At 39.0% G+C, this 22,708-nt stretch overlaps 3 protein-coding genes across 3 annotated transcripts; all 3 read left to right on the top strand.

The window, feature by feature from the left end:
• Nucleotides 1-765: 765 nt before the first annotated feature.
• Nucleotides 766-2,493, top strand: LOC149712084 (multidrug resistance-associated protein 1-like). The gene is made up of 5 exons (XM_089860790.1): nucleotides 766-810; nucleotides 905-1,081; nucleotides 1,200-1,313; nucleotides 1,370-2,023; nucleotides 2,133-2,493. Exons 1-4 carry the CDS (start codon nucleotides 766-768, stop codon nucleotides 1,535-1,537), a joined length of 504 nt encoding a protein of 167 aa, XP_089716916.1. The 3' UTR covers nucleotides 1,538-2,023; nucleotides 2,133-2,493.
• Nucleotides 2,494-2,563: 70 nt separating this feature from the next.
• LOC149712083 (putative ATP-binding cassette sub-family C member 13) lies at nucleotides 2,564-4,124 on the top strand. The gene is made up of 3 exons (XM_089860789.1): nucleotides 2,564-3,136; nucleotides 3,229-3,531; nucleotides 3,908-4,124. Exons 1-3 carry the CDS (start codon nucleotides 2,982-2,984, stop codon nucleotides 4,122-4,124), a joined length of 675 nt encoding a protein of 224 aa, XP_089716915.1. The 5' UTR covers nucleotides 2,564-2,981.
• Nucleotides 4,125-4,148: 24 nt separating this feature from the next.
• Nucleotides 4,149-20,780, top strand: LOC149712082 (ATP-binding cassette sub-family C member 3-like). Its single transcript, XM_089860656.1, has 13 exons — nucleotides 4,149-4,397; nucleotides 5,246-5,449; nucleotides 7,448-7,594; nucleotides 11,275-11,365; nucleotides 11,822-12,192; nucleotides 14,994-15,161; nucleotides 16,033-16,217; nucleotides 16,786-16,891; nucleotides 16,985-17,509; nucleotides 17,860-18,059; nucleotides 18,212-18,338; nucleotides 19,471-20,240; nucleotides 20,306-20,780. Exons 1-13 carry the CDS (start codon nucleotides 4,182-4,184, stop codon nucleotides 20,415-20,417), a joined length of 3,222 nt encoding a protein of 1,073 aa, XP_089716782.1. The 5' UTR covers nucleotides 4,149-4,181; the 3' UTR covers nucleotides 20,418-20,780.
• The last annotated feature ends 1,928 nt before the right edge of the window (nucleotides 20,781-22,708 follow it).

The following is a 22,708-nucleotide window of genomic DNA, read 5'->3' as shown; positions in this document are numbered from 1 at the left end:
ATAAGAGTAATATAAATTTTTGACTGCGCTCGCTGCTTTAGTGAACCTTTAATTTTTGGGGCTTATGGCTCTTTTGTGGGAAGAAAGGCTGTCTGATCAGTCCTGAATTAACTATAAACAGTAGCTAGGCACGTGACAAGGGTACCGATGGGTTAACGTAATATTGGGTCCCCAAAGGCTCACACCGTTGCAAGGACAAGAAATAAGTCATCTCTGATAAACCGAATTGTTTAATTGTTGACTGATTATCTTTCCTCAAGGTCAACCGTCTTGGAATTGTTTTGGAAGAGGCAAGTATTATTTACACCCTTGATATGGTTTTCATTGTAATTTGAGATTTCGAACTCTCGTATCTTTCGTCAAATTGAAATGAATTCTTTAATTCATTTAAGGATTAGACTATCTTTACAAAGATACATTTTTGAATAAATTTTACTCTTCAAGTTGTACAAATATATAGTCTGTTATCGCCGATTTAAAGATTATCATATAAATTTCCCTATCAATAAGGTCAAAATGTATAGGTCATGAAAGAAGATGGTATCGACTGAAGTCTGGCATTTAATTATGCAGCTACAATGTAGACGAAGTAGACGAATTTTTTGTGTTATGCGAGTGAGACTCGTTCAAGGTCTTTTAAGCAAATTTCAAAACGTCAACATCTGTTTACTTTAAAACATAGGAATTATCACCTAGACGCCCGCTAACATCACAAGCGACTAGCCTGTTAAACAGTTGCTCAAAGTAAGTGTTACACATCATCAAATGGGTTCCTTCGTATTGGATGACTTTTGTAATTCTCCATTTTGGGTAAGTTACGTGTTTATTATTTTACCAGAGTTTTGAATATATTAATTGATGGCGTTTGCGTTTTAATTATGAACTCTTTAATTAAATTCAAAAGGACGGCAATTTGACATGGTACACGGATGATCCAGACTTGACTCCTTGTTTTCAAAAGACCATCCTGGTCTGGGTGCCTTGCGCAACACTCTGGTTCTTTCTCCCATTGGAAGTCGTGTTGATCGCCAAGTCGGAGCGGCGAAGTGTCCGTTGTTCTCATCTTTCCATTACGAAAAGTGTAAGTCCTTTTACACCTAACGACCAGGGAGCTTTATTGCTCATTTAATACTCATTGGACATCTGACGTAGCAGGATGCGCGCGTTCTTGCCCCTGTAATTATGTTTTGTGTTTTCAGCTCTTGGTTTTGTTACTGGCCACAATTTGCGTCTTAAAATTTGGTAAACAAATATATTACGGCGATTTTGAAGTCGTTGATAATTTGGCGGTCGTCCTTCAATTTGGAACTTACGTAAGACCATTTTAAAAATCCATGGGATTAAATTAAATTTCAGTTGCGTCTTGCAGATCTTGGCGTTATTCCTCATAATTTACGGCACAGGGGGTGGCACGGTGTTGTCCGGAATCCTGACAATGTTTTGGTTCCTCTTAACACTATCGCAAACTATCACACTCAGATCGACCATCACGAAATATTATTTAGAAGTAAGCCAAGGTTTCTTTCACATTAAATAATAATATTACGGCATAATAAACACGTGTAAAATTTCAGAACGACAATGATGACTATTTCGGGTTGGTAATTGAGTCGGTAATTTACTTTTTAATAGTAGTTACCCTCGTATTACACACACTGAGCGACGCCTCTCCGAACTACGGAAAGCAAACGTACGCAGGCGAAGTCAAAATGGTAATACTCCATACATTTTGCAGTTTATGTAATATAGGTTCGACACTAGTTACTACGAGCTCGAGCCTAATTTTTAGCTCTCGATTTAGCTTTCAGCGTGGATATGAATAAATTATTAGGCTTACGTATTATCAGAAAGGGATAATAGAAGAAGGCTGGCACTATGTATCCTCTTATAACATGATTCTTCGTAGGCTCACCCTTTATGTTTGCTCTCCCGCTCATCAGACTTCAGGCGGGCATCGCACCGTGAGGCAAATTCTATAACTGTTTGGTACTAAATCCTCAGCAAAGAACTCACAAATTCACCAGTGAGCCTTGGCAAATAGTTAATCGCTAATAGAGCAAAGAATGACGAGGGAACTATTTATCGCGTATGTGATTCGGTTTAGTAACCTTGTTCCAAATGTTCCTATGTAGGGAATAATCATGATACAATTACCGAGCTTTGTGGTGGTACATTTCTCTCGAAGAGAAGTATTGTTTACTTCTGGTACTATGTATAGACAAATTCTTCTAATACAAACAGAGAAACAAACGCACAGGGGCGAGGCCGCCATTGGGGTATCCTCCATCTCGCCAAGGAACTCCGCCAGAGGATGTGCGAGTTGATTAGCGTCCCACGTCTAGAGAACACGGGCTCCGTCTAGTGTTGCTTCTTAACTCCAGAGAGAATAATAATAATAATAATAATAAGGCTTTAATACGGATAATAATAATACCCCAATGTCGGTCTCGCCCCAGTGTTTTCGTTTCTACGTTTATAATAAAAGAATTTGCCTATTCCCAAGTAGGCCAGGCCAACAAATATGCGTTATATACACCCGTGGATGTGAGATGGCTGTAAATAGCTGTAGGTCACGTGGGTAAAAGGAACTATGTCCTTCTTGAAAATTTCGCCCTTGCGCACAGAGAAAAGAAAAGAACTTTCCCCGCTCACAAAGTTGGGGTGATTTTTTTTCTCTTCGAATGAAGATGACAACACGTAGAGGTATTAAACTTTATATTCAATTAATTATTTATAAGAAACACCATGGTAGACATCCCTCGCTTCGACTCGGAGAGGTTAATTTGGGTTTAACAACTTGTTACATATCCATTCTCTTAGTAAGGCTTTAGCGTCATCCCCATATATCCCATGTTAATTTCTACGTGGCTTTTGTGGGGCGGTATCAGTAACTAAATCCGTCGTACCTCATAATTCTGATGTGTTTCTAACTGTAATTTCATTATTTAGTAGCAACGCGAGGTCACGAGGTAAAATTCGTCATGCAAAATGGTTCACTAGCTCCTTCTACAAAATATATACTTAACTTTCTATTAAAATTCGCTACTATAATTTATAATTATTTTAAAACATTTAAGAAATCAAGGGAAGATGACTCATCCTTTTGTTCACGCGTGGTTCATTCATGGCTTACCAGGTAAATCTGTTCCCGTTGTTGAGTTCTTATCAATTTTTTTTGCTTGAAGAAGTTATTACAGCGCAGATCATTGTAAATTTTTTACAATTTAGCGCCCTGTGGAAAGGTTGGAAGAAAAACCTGGAGCCATCGGATGTGTACGACTTGAATGACGCGGAGCGAGCGTTGACTGTCTCGCGTCTTTTTGAAAAGCACTGGAGACACCGAGCTGGGATTAAAAGTGACGGAGATGAAATGGAAATGGAAATATTTTCAGAAGAAGGAAATGGAACCAAATATCTAAGCAAATCCATCACTTGGCCCTTGTTGAGGACAATCGGGCCTTGCTTGATTGCTGGAGTGGTCTTTCAAGTTCTGTCCGACGTAGTGTCTATCGGTCCTGCTCTATTGACAGGGTAAACCATTTCACTTTTTCAACGTCACAACGTCATAAGTGATTATTTAAGGGAAATCAAGAATATAAGATTAAATCCAAGTTAAAAAAACGAGATTGTAGTACATGGTTTTCCCTTAAAACTTCAAATTAAATTCCTTTGTTGCTGTCAGTAAGTTCTTTGCTCGTACTGAAGCATATAGAAAGGCTCAGTCACGTGAGCAATAACAATTCCTGTTTCTGGGGGTCAAGTATGTTAAGATCAAGGTTTTCATTCCACTGAATATTCTGTTAAAGTGATTCTAGCAGATGTTGGAATTGCTAGCGGTTGGCCACGATACAATGAATCAAGCAAACTTTGGAACGGAGTTAACCAGTTTATTCAATTATGTTTTCAGTTCCATTATTGATTTCTCGACGAGCGAAGATCCTTTATGGAAGGGGATTTTCTACGTTTGCCTTTACGGTTTGGCCGGTCTGGCCCAATCGTTGTTACAAGAAGGCAGCGCCATTTTCCACACCAAACTTGGACTGAGACTGAAATCCGCCACCATGCACGTTCTGTACAAAAAAGTAAGTTGGGGTTATCTTGATAGTGGGACGCTAGTTAATTAATGAGATTCGTCGAAGCAGACATTTCGCTTGACGAGCAGCGATCGGCGTGACTTGACAATGGGCGAAATATTGAACACGATGTACGTGGACACGAACAGATTCCAAATTCTGTCACCGCAACTGGGCCTCTTGTGGTCAGTCCCGGTACAATTAGTACTATGCTTTACTTTCATGTATCAAGAACTGGGCTATTCAGCCTTTGCTGGCGTTGTACCTATTATCATTCTTCTTCCACTGAACTATCTTAGCACCAAGAAATACAAAGAATTGCAGGTAAATGTTATCCAAATAAAACACCTCTGGACCGTAATCGGAACCATACGCATAAATTATTTACAATCTCCAGAAGATCGCACTAATAAAAGTTAAATTTCTAAAAAGCCTTGTCAAAATGTTCGGGTTTGACAGAATGTAGCCGACGGGAAAAGCAAAGATGGAAGGCATTCTTCCTTCCCTCGCCTGCACATGCGTCCCTGGTCGAAAGTAATTTATAAAATCGCCTTTTACATTCAGACCCAGAAAAAACCCAAGATGCCTCAAGATATTATAGAGCACGTTACTAGAACTCGAATAAACAAACACCTCAAAAATAGGCTCGAATTTGTTCATTCGAGACCGTTGTCACACTGACTACAGTAGCGAAAGAAATATCGGATAGTACAGCCAGCGAGTAGTAGAAATCGAGACGGGTCGTGGGGTGAACTTGTATTTTTCATTCAAGCCTATATTTTTACTGTGGGAGAAAGAATAGGAGGTCAAGAGCGGTTAATTTAGTTCCTTCTTCTCGAGGTTTGCTGTTCTTTATCTTCTCTTGAACCGGAGCCTACGTTAATCAAGGCCCGCGCATGCTAGCTTTCGATTAACGTAGGCTCCGCTTGAACGCAAAATATACTAATTTCAATTAAGCACGGATGGTATAGCATTACCGGGTTTTGATACTAGTAGCTATAATCGCGAAGAGCAGAACGAGCGCCCTAAGGTTTCTTGCAAATATCTAGGTTCTTGGAACTCGTGTGTTAAGGTACCTTCGCAAAGTACGACAAGCGAATATTTACTATTACAACAATATCATGACTGGAGAAGTTTCTGCGAATGGTTTCTTTAATCATCTCGTTTATTAGATTGAGCTGATGAAGATGAAGGACGACAGAATGAAAATGATGAACGAAATCTTGAACGGAATACGCGGCTTGAAGTTTTACGCCTGGGAAAGATCATTCCAAAGAATCGTTCTGGAAATCAGGAATAAAGAAACTGAACTCATGAAGAAACAAGGCTTTTTCCAGGGAATAAATATGTTTATAACTGCTATCATACCGGCTTTGGTAAGAACGTAGCACATTTTCAAGAAATGGAGTATTATTATCGATCATGGGGAATATATACTGTATATATGTGAGTAAAGATTTCAGCGGTGAAATAAAAGTTTTAGCTTCCACAAAAGTTAAGCTTCTTCTCGTCTTCTGGGCTTAATCAATTTTACCTCCATATTCTAGAGGGCCGGTAGGCCCTTCTAGATAAGAACCTACACCCTCCTGTAATGTTAAAGAAATAATTCACAGATTTTAGGCTTAGCGTCCCATAGAAAAAGCATGGGATTTTTGGTGGTCCACTCCATCGAATAACTCAGAAACTACTGCGAAGTTAAGGTTCGGAACACTTTTGAATTATCAAGCAACTATTGAATGTTGAACTTCTGAAGTTTGATTAAGAACAATTAAGTCTAAGTATTTTATTTTAATTAATTTATAAATCATGGTAAAACCGTTAAATATATTACACTGTTTGCATAGCATTTTATTCAGCCTCCATCGGGTTTGTGGCGCATAGGATAACGCGTCTGCCTATGGAGCGGAAGATTACATGTTCGAGTCCTGGCAAGCTCGTTGTTTATTTTTACAGATCTTTTATTCAACATAAATGAAATAATCCTATAAATACAATGTTTAGATAATTTTTGTTACGAAGTACGGGCTTGTGGCGTAATGGATAACGCGTTTGCATTCGAGGCAAAACATTGCAGGTTCGAGTCTTGGAAAGCTCGTTGTCTATTTTTGATGAAGAATCTTAGTATATATAAGGGAAAATTCTTAAATAACAAACTTTCAATGAAATGTGCGCGTGCTGGCGCGTGGTTTAGACATAACTTTTTTTAAAATCTTTACAAAAAGGTCAACTAAACTTAATTGAGTCACTAACCGCCTCTTTATATGAAATAAGTTACCACCCGCCTACCAATTGTGAATTAATTTACCACTCCCCTACCAAATGGTTTAAAATTTTAATCTTTCCCATAAAATAATGAGAGGCACTTGGAGTGAGCCAATATGCTCATGAACATCTTACTGGAACATCGAATTAATGACGTTTGACAAGCATATAATTATTTTTATAATATATTAATACAAATTAAGGCTGAAGGAACAGATATTATATAAAAAAGACTTGGTTTGCCCAAGCCTTAAAAACAAAACGATAAGAGTTTTTCCAGTTGTCTGAAGCGCAGATATTATTTTTTTCTATTGAATTTTAAAGACAATCCGTATTTTACTACTCTTTAGAATTTAATTCAATCACCTGATTTTACTGGTAATGGATTAGTTTCCTATAAATTAATTGAAATAAAAAATTACTTATCTCAGATTTTTCAACAACAATTCCATTTTCCTGAAACATTTTATCATGAAATTTTTTCTTTTCAATGGAGAACGTACTTTAATTTTCAAATAATTCTCTCATTAATAAGGTATTTCATGCGGTCTTTTAGAATACAAAGGGGGGCTATTATCACCTTTCTAATACTTGATAAACGGGTTCGTTTCTTCTTTAAGCACAGTCACAATTATTGAACTGTGTATATCAGTACTTGTGGGAAAGATTTTAGAAGTGTTGGTTGAGTTGCTATTTAGTTGACAACATTATGAAAACTTGATGTGTTTAAAACCTTTTGAAAGGAAAATTCTCGGAAATTAAAAAAGAAATTGTCAATTTGATTAAATTTACACGATATCCCTCAAAATAATAAATTCATGATAAAATATTTCAGGAAAATGGAATTGTTGTTGAAAAATCTGAGATAAGTAATTTTTTATTTCAATTAATTTATAGGAAACTAATCCATTAGCAGTAAAATCAGGTGATTGAATTAAATTCTAAAGAGTAGTAAAATACGGATTGTCTTTAAAATTCAATAGAAAAAAATAATATCTGCGCTTCAGACAACTGGAAAAACTCTTATCGTTTTGTTTTTAAGGCTTGGGCAAACCAAGTCTTTTTTATATAATTGATTTAAGTTCCCACAGATATTTTTTCTTAATGTTTAGATTACTACACCGTGTTTCGCCATGTACGTGTTAATTGACGACGATAACATTCTGACTTCAAGAAAAGCTTTCGTCTGCTATCAGTTGTCACGATTATTAGGGACGTCAATGCTTACGTTACCGGATTTAATAAATACCCTAGTTTTGGTAAGAACGGTGTCAGGGAAGGTCAAAAAATACTTCTTTTACTTAAGTATTTGACGTTGGAACGTTAATTTGAATATTATTAAAAGTATATAGAATATAACAAAATGTTTCGGTTTCTCACGTTTGTATGTGTTTGCCACCTTATAATCGTAACAGTCGAGGCAAGTCGCGCTCTCACCCAATCACAGATCGTTTGGGGTGGCGTAGCGGTTAGCGCTTTCGCCTCGCAGCAAGAGGATCCTAGGTTCGATCCCGGACTGTGGCACCGGGTGAAAATCTGGGAACGAATCCTTCTGCGTAGAGTTTGCAAGTTCTCTCCCCGCTTGTTAAAAGGAGTTTTCCTCCGCGGTCTAACCCGGTTTCTCCTTTCCATCAAAACTTGCAGAGGTTAACGGTAATAGTTAGTATAGGGCGCTGTAGGTTAGCTGTGGCACAGGGGCTAGCCACCACCCCTCTATGCATTGTAAAGGGACCCACCTGTAAACAAGCCACAGGCTTAGTGTGGATATCCCTTCATAGACAAAAGCTTAGATTATTATTATTATTATTATTATTTTAGCTATCTCATTCGCAAAAATAAATTATTACCTCTTCGAGTGACTATGACATCACTGCGAGGTATTACACTGGACGTATCTGTGTGCGTGTGTCACTACGTTCGCAGTTGGCAAATCGGAACAAACGTGTTCGCAATATCCGGACCGCGTTCGCAGTTTACAGAAAGCAATATTGACTTCTGCTCCATTATCAACGTTACGGTTAAGATGTAAGCGGCGATCGGATAGGGTTACGAGCAACGTCTAGGTTCCCAATGGCGGGAGTTCCACCAATGATTCACGTAATTGCGCTATTTCATAACCCATTTTAGGGAATGGGCCAACTTATATACCCTCAATTTCCTAAAATTGTTAAAGAGGCATACGCGTCAATAATAGCTATGTTTGAAATGATTTTAGGAATAACGTTTCTTAAAACGACTTATCTAAAATTAAGGCAAATCACTGGCGATTCAAAAAAATTAATATCAATCATATTTAATTATTTAAAAAAAGGCCTATGTGAGTAGATAGCCCTTGTCTCGGCTCGGAGAGGTTTATTTGGTTTCCCAACTTGTTTGAACTTATTTTACCTGTGTTTAACTACTGGCCGTAGTTTTCTTGTTCATTTCATCGCATAGAGTGAGTAATTAGTTCTATGTGTATTAATTTCTTTTACGTGTAATGATGTTTTAGGTAATTTAATGTCTTTCAGAAAAGCTCTTAACTCTAACAGGAGCAGATGACAAAGGAGTCTCGGACGCTAGCTTCCACAATATAGAGGGCAATGGCACCCGCGTACGTCACAGCTGTAGCGGTATCGTTTGCCATAGACGCGCTATCAGACATTATAGCAGACGATGCTTTTGGTGGATTATATCTGGCACCAAAGTCTGCTGGGAATATGTTTTGTAATAACGGACTAACGGTGGCTACTGAGGTTCGTCTTATCCGATCGCGACATAAATATACACAATATAATTATACTTTATTCAAACAGCTGTAACACAATGTTATATATGTGTTTTAGGGCCAAAATATTCCGTATGTTTTTGAATTAATTGACTGCTACAAGAGGTTGGAAACGAAATCACGGTCTCTTACTTTTTGGGTTTTAAAAGATCGTGAGTGATTTCTTTTCCCAACCTCTTGTAGCTATCATTTAATTCAAGACGAAATCAAGAAAAAATTGGCACTGAAACGCATTTTAGTTTTTTAATAGTGTACATACGTTACTCGCTGGGCTTTTCATTATCAATTTTAGTCTAAAAAAAAAGATTAAAAAGCCGTTGAAATCCATTTTTAACTCTAATACTCGTTAAGCCTAGGCTAATTATAAGCAGACGATACGTATTTTTAAAGAGAGGCTCCAGACGCGATTTCCCAGATCTCCTTTCGAGACTTTGCAGCCACGCTATTGGTTGGAAAATAAAGCTCAAATTTCCTACGAGAGGGGGCACTGGCGTAATGATTTTGGTTAATAACCGTGACGTTCGCGGATCCCATTGCCCTCTACATTATGGAAGCTAGCGTCCGAGACTCCTTTGTCATCTGCTCCTGACTCTAATACTCTTTGCGTTTGCAAAGAATAACTTCTTTTAAAACAAGTTGGGAAACCAAAATAAACCTCTTCGAGCCGAGACGAGGGCCTACATTTTCAAACAATTCAATTTACTTTCTAAACACAGGTCCATCAGCCGATGAGAAAACCGGAAATGCATAGTTCAAATTGGCGAGATATTGCCAAGGTCATTTGTAAAGGTTAAAGCGTTTAATAATTTCTGTGTATCCTCAATAATTCTAATGAGGACCTAATATCTATCACTTAATTGTGTATTTAATTTTAGTGTTTCGATTCAGATGCAATCTTCATTACTCGTTCTATATAAACTCTCACTTGTGTCATTACATAGAAAGAAGTTTGACATAGAAAGAAGTTTATCTTAAATAATTAAGTAAATATAACTGATATTGATTATTTTAATCGTCAGTATTTTACGTTAATTATAGTTAAGTCGGTTTAAGAAACTTAATTCCTAAAATAATTTTAAACATAGCTATCATTAACGTTACATTTCTAGAGAACACCTATATCAGAATTTTTGTATATTTAGGGTATATAAGGCGATTGATTCACACAAAGGGATAAGAAAATGCGCAATTGCGTGAACCTTTGGTGGAAGCCCTGCCATTGGGAGGCTAGACATTTCTCGTAACCCTAGCCGCTCGCCGCGTACATCTCTAGCCTAACGACGATGATGGAGTAGAAGCCAATGTTACAGATTGGTGTCTATGTGGTATAGACGAAAGACCAGTAGATGCTGGTGTTAGAAGCCAATAAGGACGGATTGGTGTGTATGTGGGGGGGAACACGAAAAACTAGTGCATGGTGTTTTTGTTAGAAGCCATTAAATACCCGTTGGCATTGGCTTAAACAATGATAATGATAACGGATAGTTAAATAAGATGGATAAAGCAATGAACCACAATTTGCGGAATTTCTGTGAACTGCGAATGCGGTCCAGAAATTGCGAACGCGTTTGCTCCGATCTGCCAACTGCGAACGCGGTGACAGACAGACACACACAGACACGTTCAGTGTATTACCTCTCCGTGACGTCATCGTCACTCGGAGAGGTAAAAACCTTGCTAACTTAAAAGAACGAAAAGCCGAGACTGTCAAATTTAAAACACTGATTTTATTTTTGCTTGGTATTTGCGCCACAATTCAGCGAACTATATTACCGCTTTCGTCATTAGTAGTCGAAAATACTAGAAACCCCAGGCACAGCAAATAGGTCTGGGCGTAGCACTTCTGATTGTATCTAATTTCCGCTTAAAAGGGGTGTACAAAATTGAGGCCACGGTCACGACTCGTCACCCTTTCGCCTGCTTGATCGAGATTTTCGGTTTTACTATATATACTTTTGAAATTATTTAGGGCTTATCATTCGAATGCCATCGTGTCCTACTGTAAAAGAAAGCTTTGAAATTATGGTTGGCGTCATAAAATAACGGCAACTTATTTCATGTTTTAATACAAAACATTTTCCCGACAAAGAATCGTACAGGATTGTCACGTTGGCCTTCCCTTTAGCTAAAACATCTCAAAATGACGCAGATTCACTAATTGATTCATTACAGACACACGTCTCGGCAAGAAGAATTACAAACTTGTTGAGTCGTGAGGAAACCAAGCATTACGCGGAGAAAATGGCCAGCGACGCACAAGTCGGTATGTAATGTAATTCGGGACTTGAAAAAACGAAATGGGTCGCTTATTTTTTGCCGGCAGCTATTTGTACATTGGCGTATGAGTTTAAGCCCAAAATTAGTTGTGGGTTAAAGGTAGAAGTGCAAACTTGACCGTGGAAAAAGAGACAATTGACTCCTTCAGAACTTAACCCAACCGGAGCATTGGTATAAACAGAAAACATCATACTATAATCATCAGGTTTATTCAAATAGCAGCTTTATAAGGCTGGAAAGAAGAAATTCTGCATTAGCCCAAAAATCCATTTTAGAAGGAAACCCCGCAAAGACTCAAATATCTCCTTTAAATATGTTATTTGTAAAGTATGACAATCCACAAGTCATTTTTAGATTTCTTCCAAATATTTCTGATCTAACCTCTCACAGTTGGTAAAATTTGACTAGTGTTAATATCAACGTTTTTCTATGAAAATTTCAGCAATCGAGATTAAGAAGGGAACGTTTCTTTGGAACGCGGAAGAACCGGCAGCGGCGTCTCTTCGGGACATCAATTTGAAAGTGTCACGCGGCTCGTTGGTGGCCGTGGTGGGTCCGGTGGGTAGTGGCAAGTCTTCGCTCTTGTCCGCTCTAAATTCCGAGATGCGGAAGGTGAAGGGGGAGGTGAGAGTGGCCGGGAAAGTGGGATACGTCACTCAACAACCCTGGATCCAGAACGCCTCACTAAGAGAGAATATACTCTTCGTCGACGAAATGGACCAGGAAAGATACAACAACGTCATACGGGCATGCGCCCTACAACCGGACCTCGAACAGCTACCCGCTGACGACGAAACTGAGATAGGAGAAAGGGTACGTATTAATATATACTGACAATCTTCTTCTTTAAGTGCCCATCATCACCTTTAACAGTGCTCAAATGATTACAAGTAATCCTTACTACAATAATAGTACTACACAAACAGGAAACTTGAATGAGTAGCCCCACGCTGCGCAGCTTTAAACAGTGCTAAAACGATTACCCGTTACGCAATCCTAACCCTTAATAGTAGTGCACTTCCCGGGCCCACAAGCATTCGATAAATTAACTTATGCCATAATTGTAATATGCCGGTGCCTTAAGACAATTCTAAAAATAACCTAAGAAAATACTTTGCTTTTAAAATTCCCCTCGATTTCTTGTTGAAATGGGGAGCGGTATTTAAAGTGTGAAATCATTATTGTCGAAGGGTGAGAGGAATCTTAATGGTACGTTCCCATTTTCCCCAATCCCATAATACCCAAAAGGAATATTTCGCCCAAAAGATTTTTTGTCCCATTTCGCCCAAGCCCGAAAGTTGAGATCGAATTTTAGCCTATAGAAATAAAAAAGACCTAGAGAAAATTAGCCTTGGGTTGGGTTAGGCTAGGTTAGGTTAGGTTGGGTTGAGTTAGGCTAGGTGGGTGGGAAGCCTTCACATGAGCAGTTCCCTTATGAGAGGATTTCATATTAGCGGTCCTCATAACAACAGTTCTCTAAATAGCGGTTCCCGAAATGGCAGTTCACCAATTACAGCAATTACCGATACAGCGGTTCTCGTAAACGCGGCGTACCGTTACAGCAGTTCTCTAAAGAGCGGAAAAACAGATATGCGAAAAACCATAGTTGTTTATTATGGTGTATTATCAGAAGCCGATTAGGCTTTACACATGAAGTACGTAACATGTGCCTGGGGGAGCTACACGATATTCTCTAAGCTCCTAGGAAAGAACCTCCCCTTACGCGGAGGGAAATAGTTCAGTAACGCGGCTCTTTCGGATCCATCCGATCCTTCCGCCTTAAGAACCGATTTACCAGGTACATAAATTGGGGAACTACTATAAAGACTGAGAAGGGTGTCTAAAATATTCTTTAGATGAAACTATTCACAATACCAAAGATTATTTGGGAGTAAGGCGTTAAAATGTTATCAATCTGGGTAGCTTTTGCTTGGACTATTTAAGACGCCATGCATCTGTTTTTTACGATGAATGTTTTCTGTTCTCGCGGTTACGGCGAGCTCAGCCGCCGGCGGCTCGGGAATCGGGATACCGGCACCATACCGCTGTTACCTAGACAAGGCCTAGTGTAGTTTTAGAGTCTATTATTATTCGCATAGCTATTTTTCTGTTGAAATTAGGGAACTAGTATAAATATTGAGTAGAGTGTCTGAAATATTCTTTAGTTAAAACTATTCCCAATACGATAGATTATTTGGGAGTAAAGCACGAAAATCTTTTAATCTGGGTAGCTTTTGCTTGGACTATTTAAGACGCCGTGTATCTGTTTTTTAACGAGGTATTTTTCTGTTCTCGCCGTTACGGCAAGTCCGGCCGCCGGCGGCTCGAGATGCGCCGCTCGGCCTCAGCCGCTGATATCTAGCCAAGGCTTAGTGTAGTTTTCGTGTTTAATTTTATTTGCAGAGCTATTTTTCAGTTGAAATTTAAAGAAAATCTTATAAATCTGGGTAGCTTTTGCTTGGACTATTTAAGACGCCGTGTATCTGTTTTTTAACGAGGTATTTTTCTGTTCTCGCCGTTACGGCAAGCCCGGCCGCCGGCGGCTCGAGATGCGCCGCTCGGCCTCAGCCGCTGATATCTAGCCAAGGCTTAGTGTAGTTTTCGTGTTTAATTTTATTTGCAGAGCTATTTTTCAGTTGAAATTTAAAGAAAATCTTATAAATCTGGGTAGCTTTTGCTTGGACTATTTAAGACGCCGTGTATCTGTTTTTTAACGAGGTATTTTTCTGTTCTCGCCGTTACGGCAAGCCCGGCCGCCGGCGGCTCGAGATGCGCCGCTCGGTCCCAGCCGCTGATATCTAGCCAAGGCTTAGTGTAGTTTTCGTGTCTAATTTTATTCGCAGATCTATTTTTCTGTTGAAATTTAATGAAAATCTTATAATATTTAGTTGAAGACTTATTAAATGTCTCGAAAAATTTCGAAACTTTAGCTTTAAAACGTTAAATATTTTATAACGACTACCGAAATTCGCCTTCCGGGCTTCCCGGTTATGTCGACGGCGAGGTCGAGTCGAGTTCCCATTCAAGAAAATAGTAATAGCCGTCGCCGATTGGTCTGGCATTAAAGAGGTTATCTATGATTAGGGGGCTCATGATTGGTTAAAAGCTTTTTTGTTCGTCTGCTTAGTTTTTACTTCGGGAATATCATGAAATCCATGGCCAAAGCTATGGAAAAATGGGACTTACGTACTTTATGTGTGAAGCATAATCCGCTTTTGGTATTATTTTTCTATCCTGGTAAGAGAATTGTAATCTGATACAGCCTGAAGAATAGTACAATATTTAAGTGTACTTTAAAAAAAAATGCATAAATACGCGCCGAGTTTATTAAAGCAGTGGAAGGCACGGATCGAGAGGATATTGTAAGGAAATTAATAGCCAATGTTTCTGTTTTGGGGGAAAAATATTTTGGGACAAATGAGATTGGGAGAAATGGGAATTGGGGAAACTGTTTTTGGGTGAAATGGGGGAGAATCATCTTAATATCATAATTCCCTTCCTTTTATATAGGCGAACGAAAAATATCACACTCGAAGAACCAGTCGTTGCGACGTTCTATTCATAGTTGACTGATATCGTTAGTAATGTGTCCGTTTACTAATTTTCCATGATAGGGTATCAACTTGAGTGGTGGTCAGAAGCAAAGGGTCAACGTGGCCAGAGCAATTTATCGCGATGACGATGTTTATCTCTTTGATGACCCGTTGGGGGCGGTTGACTCGCACGTGGCCAAGCATCTCTTCAACGAAGTCATCGGACCAAAGGGATTGCTTCGAAAGAAAGTAGGCCTAAATAACGCTACCCTTTATATTTTCTACGAAAGTGCTAAGTGACTTTAAATGAGTGGTCAGCAGGTCGTTTCGTTATAGTAATGGTAGTAGTAGAATATGACGTCACAGAAATTAATGAATCTCTTTACTGTGAAATAAATTTCAGTTGACATCTCGTATATACATATATATTTAAGCTGAATAGATATGGGGGCTATTCTCTAACTTTTTAAACAAGCTATCGCAGGTGACAACTATCGTATAAAGGGTTGTTGTCAACCTCGTGCCGTCTATGAGAGAGCGATACATAAATAGGTGTTTAGTCATAGGTGTCATGAAACCTTCAACGAAAAGTGGCGGATGTCTCGCGAATTCCCCTAGTGCTAATGAAAAACAAGGTGGGTATATTAAAATTTTACCGTTTTTAATTTTCACAAGGGTGATAACTTATCGAAAATGTTAAACTGGTCAATAAGCTTTATAACTTAAGACGGTAAAATTTAAATTGACCACCTTGCTTTTAGGTGAGGGAAATTCACGAGATATCCGCCACTTTTCGTTCAAGATTTCATGACAAATAAGACTAATCAACCATTTTGATATCGTGCACTCACAGAACGCGCGAGGTTGACACCAAGTTACCAACCCTTTAGACGTTAGTTATCACTTGAGGTAACTCGTTTTAAAAGTTAGAGAATTGCCCCCCTTTGATCATTTAAATCTGTGCACCTTCAATAATCGCAACTAAAAAGTGATCAAAATATATGGATGCTGTAAGTGACTAGCTAACACAAATAAACCCTTTGAGGCTCTCGTTTTTGAAAGTTGCTTCTGTTTGGAACTTACTTGCTCGCCCGACAATTACTATTTCAATCTCTTGTAGACGAGAGTTTTGGTGACGCATAATTTGAGCTTCCTCCGAGAAGTGGACGAGGTCTTCTTTATGAACAACGGACGAATCATCGAGAGTGGAACCTATGACGAAATCATGAGTCGCCAGGGAATGGCCAGAGATTATTTCCAGCAACACATGAGAGACATGAGCAATGAGAATAAAGAGGAATCGTCGTGAGTATATTTGTATCTATATATACACTTTCTACCGCCAGTGCGTAGTAGAAAAGAGAAAGGGCTTCAAGTCATGGATGATAACCGTGTACTGTACAAAATAACCTAGGGGATTTCTTTGTTTACAATTACCCCCTTATGGCGTGTACGGTTTTAGAGATATCCCTTATTCAAAATTTTTGAATTCATTCTTTCATGTTGAACTATAGAGACTGTATTGTAAGAGGACCGGTTAGGGCTAGCTCTCCACTGTACAATTTATCTCTCCTTGCGTCTTGATCAGTTGGAGCGACTGGCCCAAGGTCGGGACTATGAAACTTCAAATCGGAGATACTGCAGGAGGTTGCTGTCCCTTTTTTGGGGAGTTGTTATGTCAATGTGATTACAGACAGGTTATGCAAGCGCCCACAGAAATACCTCTCGTAAATACTATATAAGAGAGCAGTTTTTTCTAAATTGACTATGATCGGTTCTCGAGGGCTAAAAACTGGCTCACTTACTCTTCCTCTTAAGATACATTTGAACACGCTTTGCTAATTTATGAATTTTGTAAATGCAATTTTTGTAGTGGGTTAAATTTCCAAGCTGAGAGATTTCATCTTGCATCCCAAGGAAAAGTCTCACATGAAGATGAGGCAAAACTCGTGACTAAAGAGACGCTCAAAGAAGGAAACGTATGTTCTCTTTAATACGCGAGGAGTTTGGACTTTTCTTGCCTTCTTGAGAACTAAAACTCTCTACACATTTTTTTCCTCCTACATTTGAAGATATCCGTATCACAATACAAACAATATTTTAAAGCATATGGTATAAAGTGGTGGGCGATCTTCGAAGGAATAATCACCAGTGTTGTAGTCCTTCATTTCGGGTCAGTGTATTGGCTCTCTCTCTGGTGCGTGGACACGAAGGAAGATTTTAAAGCGAACCCAGGCTTAAAGTCAACACGTATTTGGGTTTTAGGCGTTTTTGGTCTAAGCCAAGCCATTTTGTCATTTCTGAACATAATCATCTTTGTCTTTCGCTGTCTACAAGCGGCAAACTGTCTACATGGAAAAATGCTCGACAGTGTTTTTCGTTCTCCAATATCCTTCTTCGACACGACCCCCGTTGGAAGGATACTCAATCGTTTCTCCCAAGATATTGACAACCTCGACCAGCAATTACCTCCTATGTTATTGCTAACCAATTACGGATTCATGTTTTTAGTTCTTTACCCGATAGGACTTGCAATATATTTACCATTATTTATAATTCCCTGCGTTGTTGTTGTCATTGGATACCTTTTACTTCAGGTAGGATTTCAGTCTCCTGTCATAAGAAATTATTCACTATTACCCTCAATCGCTTACTACCGTGGTTAAACACGGAATTAGCATCGTGTGAAGGCTAGTCTATTTTCATCCTCAATCTTGATAACGGCTTGCTCGCGCCCACTCCCGGGAAGAATTTTTTCGTAATGTGGCATCAGGGATAGATTTAATTCTAGAAGTAGGAATGGAGAACGGTTAGTATTTACTTCAGTCCGACTCATAGCCCAGTATAGAGCCTCTCCCTCAGATTACTCTGCTCTCTATTCCTTCTTCTAAAATTAAATCTATCCTTGGTTGCATTTAATCTGCATATTTTTCCACATCTTTTTCAGCGTTTCTCTATGTCAAGCAATCGTCAATTCAAGCGGATAACAAGCTTGAGAAATTCCTTCTTGTTTTCGCACGTGGGAGGATCAGTGGCTGGCAGCACTGTCATCAGGGCGTGTAACGCCGGACAGAACTTCGAACGACACTTCCTGAAACTGATTGACGAATGCACTGCCGTTAACTACATGATGAACATGGCGCAAAGGTAATTTTGTAAATGCATCTTTTTTCAATCGTGCCTTTTTCGTTTTGGAGAGACGGCTTTATCATTGTCTACATTACATTTTTACCTTTGGAGGCGGGCATTACAAGTCGATACTCATTTCTCCAAGTAAATAAAATACAATTTCTTTCCAGATGGCTGACAGTACGCTACAATATCTTGGGCAATTGCTTGATGTTTTGCACCGCAATTTTTATAGTTTTGAGCAAAGGGACTCTGTCAGCTAATTTTGCCGGGTTGATCTTGGCTAATGCCGATAAGGTAAGCGATATCAATGAGCAGGTATAAGATGGAGATTCAAAGAGGGAAGGTAACCATAACGACATAGCCCGATATCTCGGTCACGCACACTACCTCGGCCCGCAGCCGAGGAGCCAGACTTTTCAAAAGGTGTAAATAGGAAAGACGGATAGACCGTCAGAGGATCACACCAGAGGTCAGCGTCATTAACGATAGCCACTGCTGTAGCTTAGGCTAAGGTTAATTTACGCGTTTTTTAATATTATTTATGTAATTAATTATGGTTTCATATAGAAAGTGTTGCTACAAAAACTGTACTAATATTGCGTGACACATTAGGCTCGAAATTAAATCCTAGTGTTATTGTGACAGCCACTGTAACAACAATAGTTTATTATTACCATAGCTTTCTCTGAGTATTGAGAAGTTAAAAATTAAAACAAGAAACAAATTTGCTAATTATAGAGGTACTGCAAGCACGCGGGAGAATCCCCAAAGCCTCGGCCTTAAGAGTTCGTAAACCAACTATACTCTGATGTTATTTTCTTCTCTGTTGCGCCCATGTGCGGAACTCTGATACCGATTAAACCACAGCTCGGTACAGGTTTTGAAACGTGGGCTGACGGAGAGTTTGGTTTCTCCTAGCCGCCTCTTCACACGCGCTCACTAATTAAATGAAAACGTTTTCCACAAGCTAAGATATCTGCTAGTTTTCATTTAACGTTACTAAAATTTGACGATAAAAAAGGACCAATAGTTACTCAATTAACAAAGAGTTTCTCGAGATGGAATCGTATGCGGGGTTTTAATCATTGAATGAGAGATTTATGTAGCGAAGAGAAACAAAAAATAACTAGCTAGATGTAATTTTAGATTAGGCTAGTTACACCTAATGTTACCATTCCTGTTTGTTTTTTTCTCTCAGTGTATCCCTTACTTAATGACTTTTTGTTTTAATATATATACTTTTGGTGATATACCATCATCCATACATTCAAGTCTTATCTATGAAAGATATTATATTCTTCAATCTAATTGGCTATTAGGAATTTCCCCTGTATTTTTAAAAACAATTGAGCAGACTTTTCTGTCACGTAGAACAATTATTTACTTTCTACAAACAAATTACTAATTTAATAAATTGATCTTCCAGCTTCTACAGACGATCAAATATTTTATCGCTTCCCTTACGGGTTTGGAATCAAATCTCGTCTCCATAGAAAGAGCTGACGAATACTGCCGTTTGGAGTCCGAGGCCGAGTGGGTGAAACCAGAATCTCAACCGCCAGCTGACTGGCCTCAACGAGGACAAATCGTATTTTGCGACTATAGCACCAGATACCGAGAAGGATTGGATTTGGTCTTGAAGAACATCGATGTCAGGATCGAAGCCGGAGAGAAGGTGGGCGTGGTGGGGCGGACAGGTGCCGGAAAGTCGTCGCTTACGCTGGCGCTCTTCCGTCTCATCGAGGGGGTGCGCGGTCAGATAGTCATAGACGGAGTGGAGGTGGAGGGACTGGGCTTGTCCGATTTGAGATCGCGGCTGACAATCATTCCCCAAGAGCCCGTTCTCTTCTCGGGCACGCTCAGACTCAACCTCGATCCATTTGGTCAACAAGATGACCAGCGACTATGGGCCGCCCTGGAACACTCGCACCTGAAATCCCTGGTGGCGTCACTCGAGCACGGACTGGATCACCCCGTGGCCGAAGGAGGACAGAATCTGAGCGTCGGTCAGCGTCAGTTGGTCTGCTTGGCTCGAGCCTTGTTGAGGAACACCAATATCCTGATCTTGGACGAAGCGACGGCCTCGGTCGACATGGACACCGACGATCTCATTCAAGAGACCATCAAGAAGGAATTCGGCAACTCTACCATCATCACCATCGCGCACAGAATAAACACCATCTTGAACTACGACAAGTTAGTTTGCCTAACTATTAAACCTTGAAATTATTGGCTATTTAATATATCCTAACTCTTCATAGGGTGATGGTTCTCGATCAGGGCCGAATTGTCGAATTCGACTCTCCAGATGCTCTCTTGAGGAATAAACAGTCTATGTTCTACGATTTGGCCAAATATGCCAACATACTCTAGATTACCTTTATTTTAACCTTTGCAATCAATGATTTATACCTTACCTGTCTAATCAATAGCCTTATCATACTATTAAACACACAATAAAGTACCCTATTAGTTATTTGAACGAATCCTTTATAAACATTTCGAAACAATTAAGACTTGCCAAACAAAGCTCATTTCAGGCACAAACGCACGTGTTGTGGCAATGGCAAATAGAAGTAACAGAAATTGAGTCACTTGAGTGAATGAATTGTTTATGACGTACTCCAACCAAATCCTCTCTAGCTTCTTCATTCGACCCGTCTTCTATTTACATCACTATTACGTCACCACTTATAATTAACTAATTATGATATCATGGCATTAAGCTTGGCAAAATAGCGGAGAAATGTTTCAAAATATGTGAATAATTACAGGGTGGCCCAGTCTTCCCGATGAAACGTTCGCGACAACCTCCATAAGAGCCTAAATGTGATTCACTTATGGTCAATTATCTCAATGACTAGATATAATTTCCCTACACACCATGACTAAACTTTCAATCCTAGTTATAATTTCCCTACACACCAATCCATCAGGCGTGACTATAAATATTTATTGATATTACAACACTAAATGCCCTGCTACCTGCTTCGAAATGCTTGCGTATTTATCGACAACTATTTTTTCATACTACATATGCCCTTGATCTAAACGTACACCATAATTTGAAATCAACGAATTTGATAAAATTATCTACGTCAATTAAAAACTTGTTTATAAACAATTGATTTATTTAACCATGGAACAAATTTTTAACTTTTACGAAAATTATCTACGTCCGTTTTACGGTCGGACTTGTGACACAAGATAATTTAGGTTTCGGTGACAGTCGTTGAAAGGGAAAAGCGTGGAATCTGGTTTTGGTCGTAGAACACTCGCGTTAACCAAGGTCGGCAGTGCAGAGGATTTTACTTCCTCTACGTCAGCCAGTGATTATTCCAAAAAGTTGAAAACATCATAAAATGCTTCGAAATCGGAGAATTTAGAAAATAAAAATTGTAAAAAATTAATCTTTATGGTGAATTAATTTTTAAATATGTCATTAGTAGCTACTTCGGATTTGGACGACTACCTGATCAGTCCAGAATTACGTTTTATCGGTACGCGATAATTTGATCTCGCCGTTATGGTCTAGCCGATTTGGTCCGCCGTTTTGGTCTCGCCGATTTGGTCTTGGAACAAATGGGTCCCGGGACAATTCTAGTTAAATAGTTTTAAGAAACATTATTCCTAAAATCATTTTTAACATGGGTATTGTTGACGTTTGAATTCTAGCGTATGCCTCTAACAATTTTTGTAAATTTAGGGTATATAAGGCGATTGATTCACAATAAATGTTAAGAATAGCCGCGTGAGTCTATGGTGGAAGGCTAGACGTTTCTCGTAACCCTAGCCGATCGTCGCGTACTTCTTAATCCTAACGATGGGAGTAGAAGCCAAAAATTGCTTTCTGCGCATACGTTTGCTCCGATTTTCCAACTGCTAACGCGGTGACAGATACACGCTCAAACACAGACACGTCCAGTGTAATACGTCTCCGTGACATCATAGTCACTCAGAGAGGTAAGAAGTAATGGTACAATCCAACCACAGAAGGGATAAATATTCTCGAACAAAACGTTTTTCTTTTTCAATGTTAAACTCTACTTCTTCTAACAATGCGATTGATTGCAGTTATTATTCAAAACACCATATCAATATTAACTAGACTGTCTGGGTGGTAGGCGTCATATGAAAAACTGACACAATTACGGGACACGCATTTACTAGAAGTAAAGAGCCAAACTATATTTTTCCAATATTTCGCCATTTCAATTTATACCCCAGACGCTATTCAATTCTCCGATGAGAGTGGTTAACAGCAAAAGCAGTGAACATGGTGGTAATGACTCACTTCTCAAACTTGACTTGTTAATATACCTGATTTCAACCTTCCAGAGGTGAGTGCAGTTGAGTTTCAACCCTAACTAGATGTTTAGTACAAACTTTATGGAATTTTTTTACGATAGGGTTAACTGAGTAACTGCTTATTAATTGTGATAAGTTTAGTTTTCATCAGAAGTAAATCAAGAGTGAAGTTGGGAAGATTATTTTAATCCAGCCACGGCTCTTAAACTTTAAAGGGAGTATAAATCAAAATGAAATTATTTTATAGATTTTGTTAGTATAAGGTAGTTCTCCGAGTTAAATGTACTCATTGAAATGAACTGAACTGAACTAGCCTAGACTTTACCGCGATCAGATAAACTAAGTCAAACCGAACT

This window comes from Phalangium opilio, unplaced genomic scaffold (genome assembly GCF_054372755.1).
Source record: "Phalangium opilio isolate 3A_F unplaced genomic scaffold, DU_Popi_V2 ptg000011l_1, whole genome shotgun sequence".
NCBI classification, from domain to species: domain Eukaryota; kingdom Metazoa; phylum Arthropoda; class Arachnida; order Opiliones; family Phalangiidae; genus Phalangium; species Phalangium opilio.
Note: the sequence above shows the minus strand (reverse complement) of the source record. Positions and strands in the feature narration are given on the sequence as shown.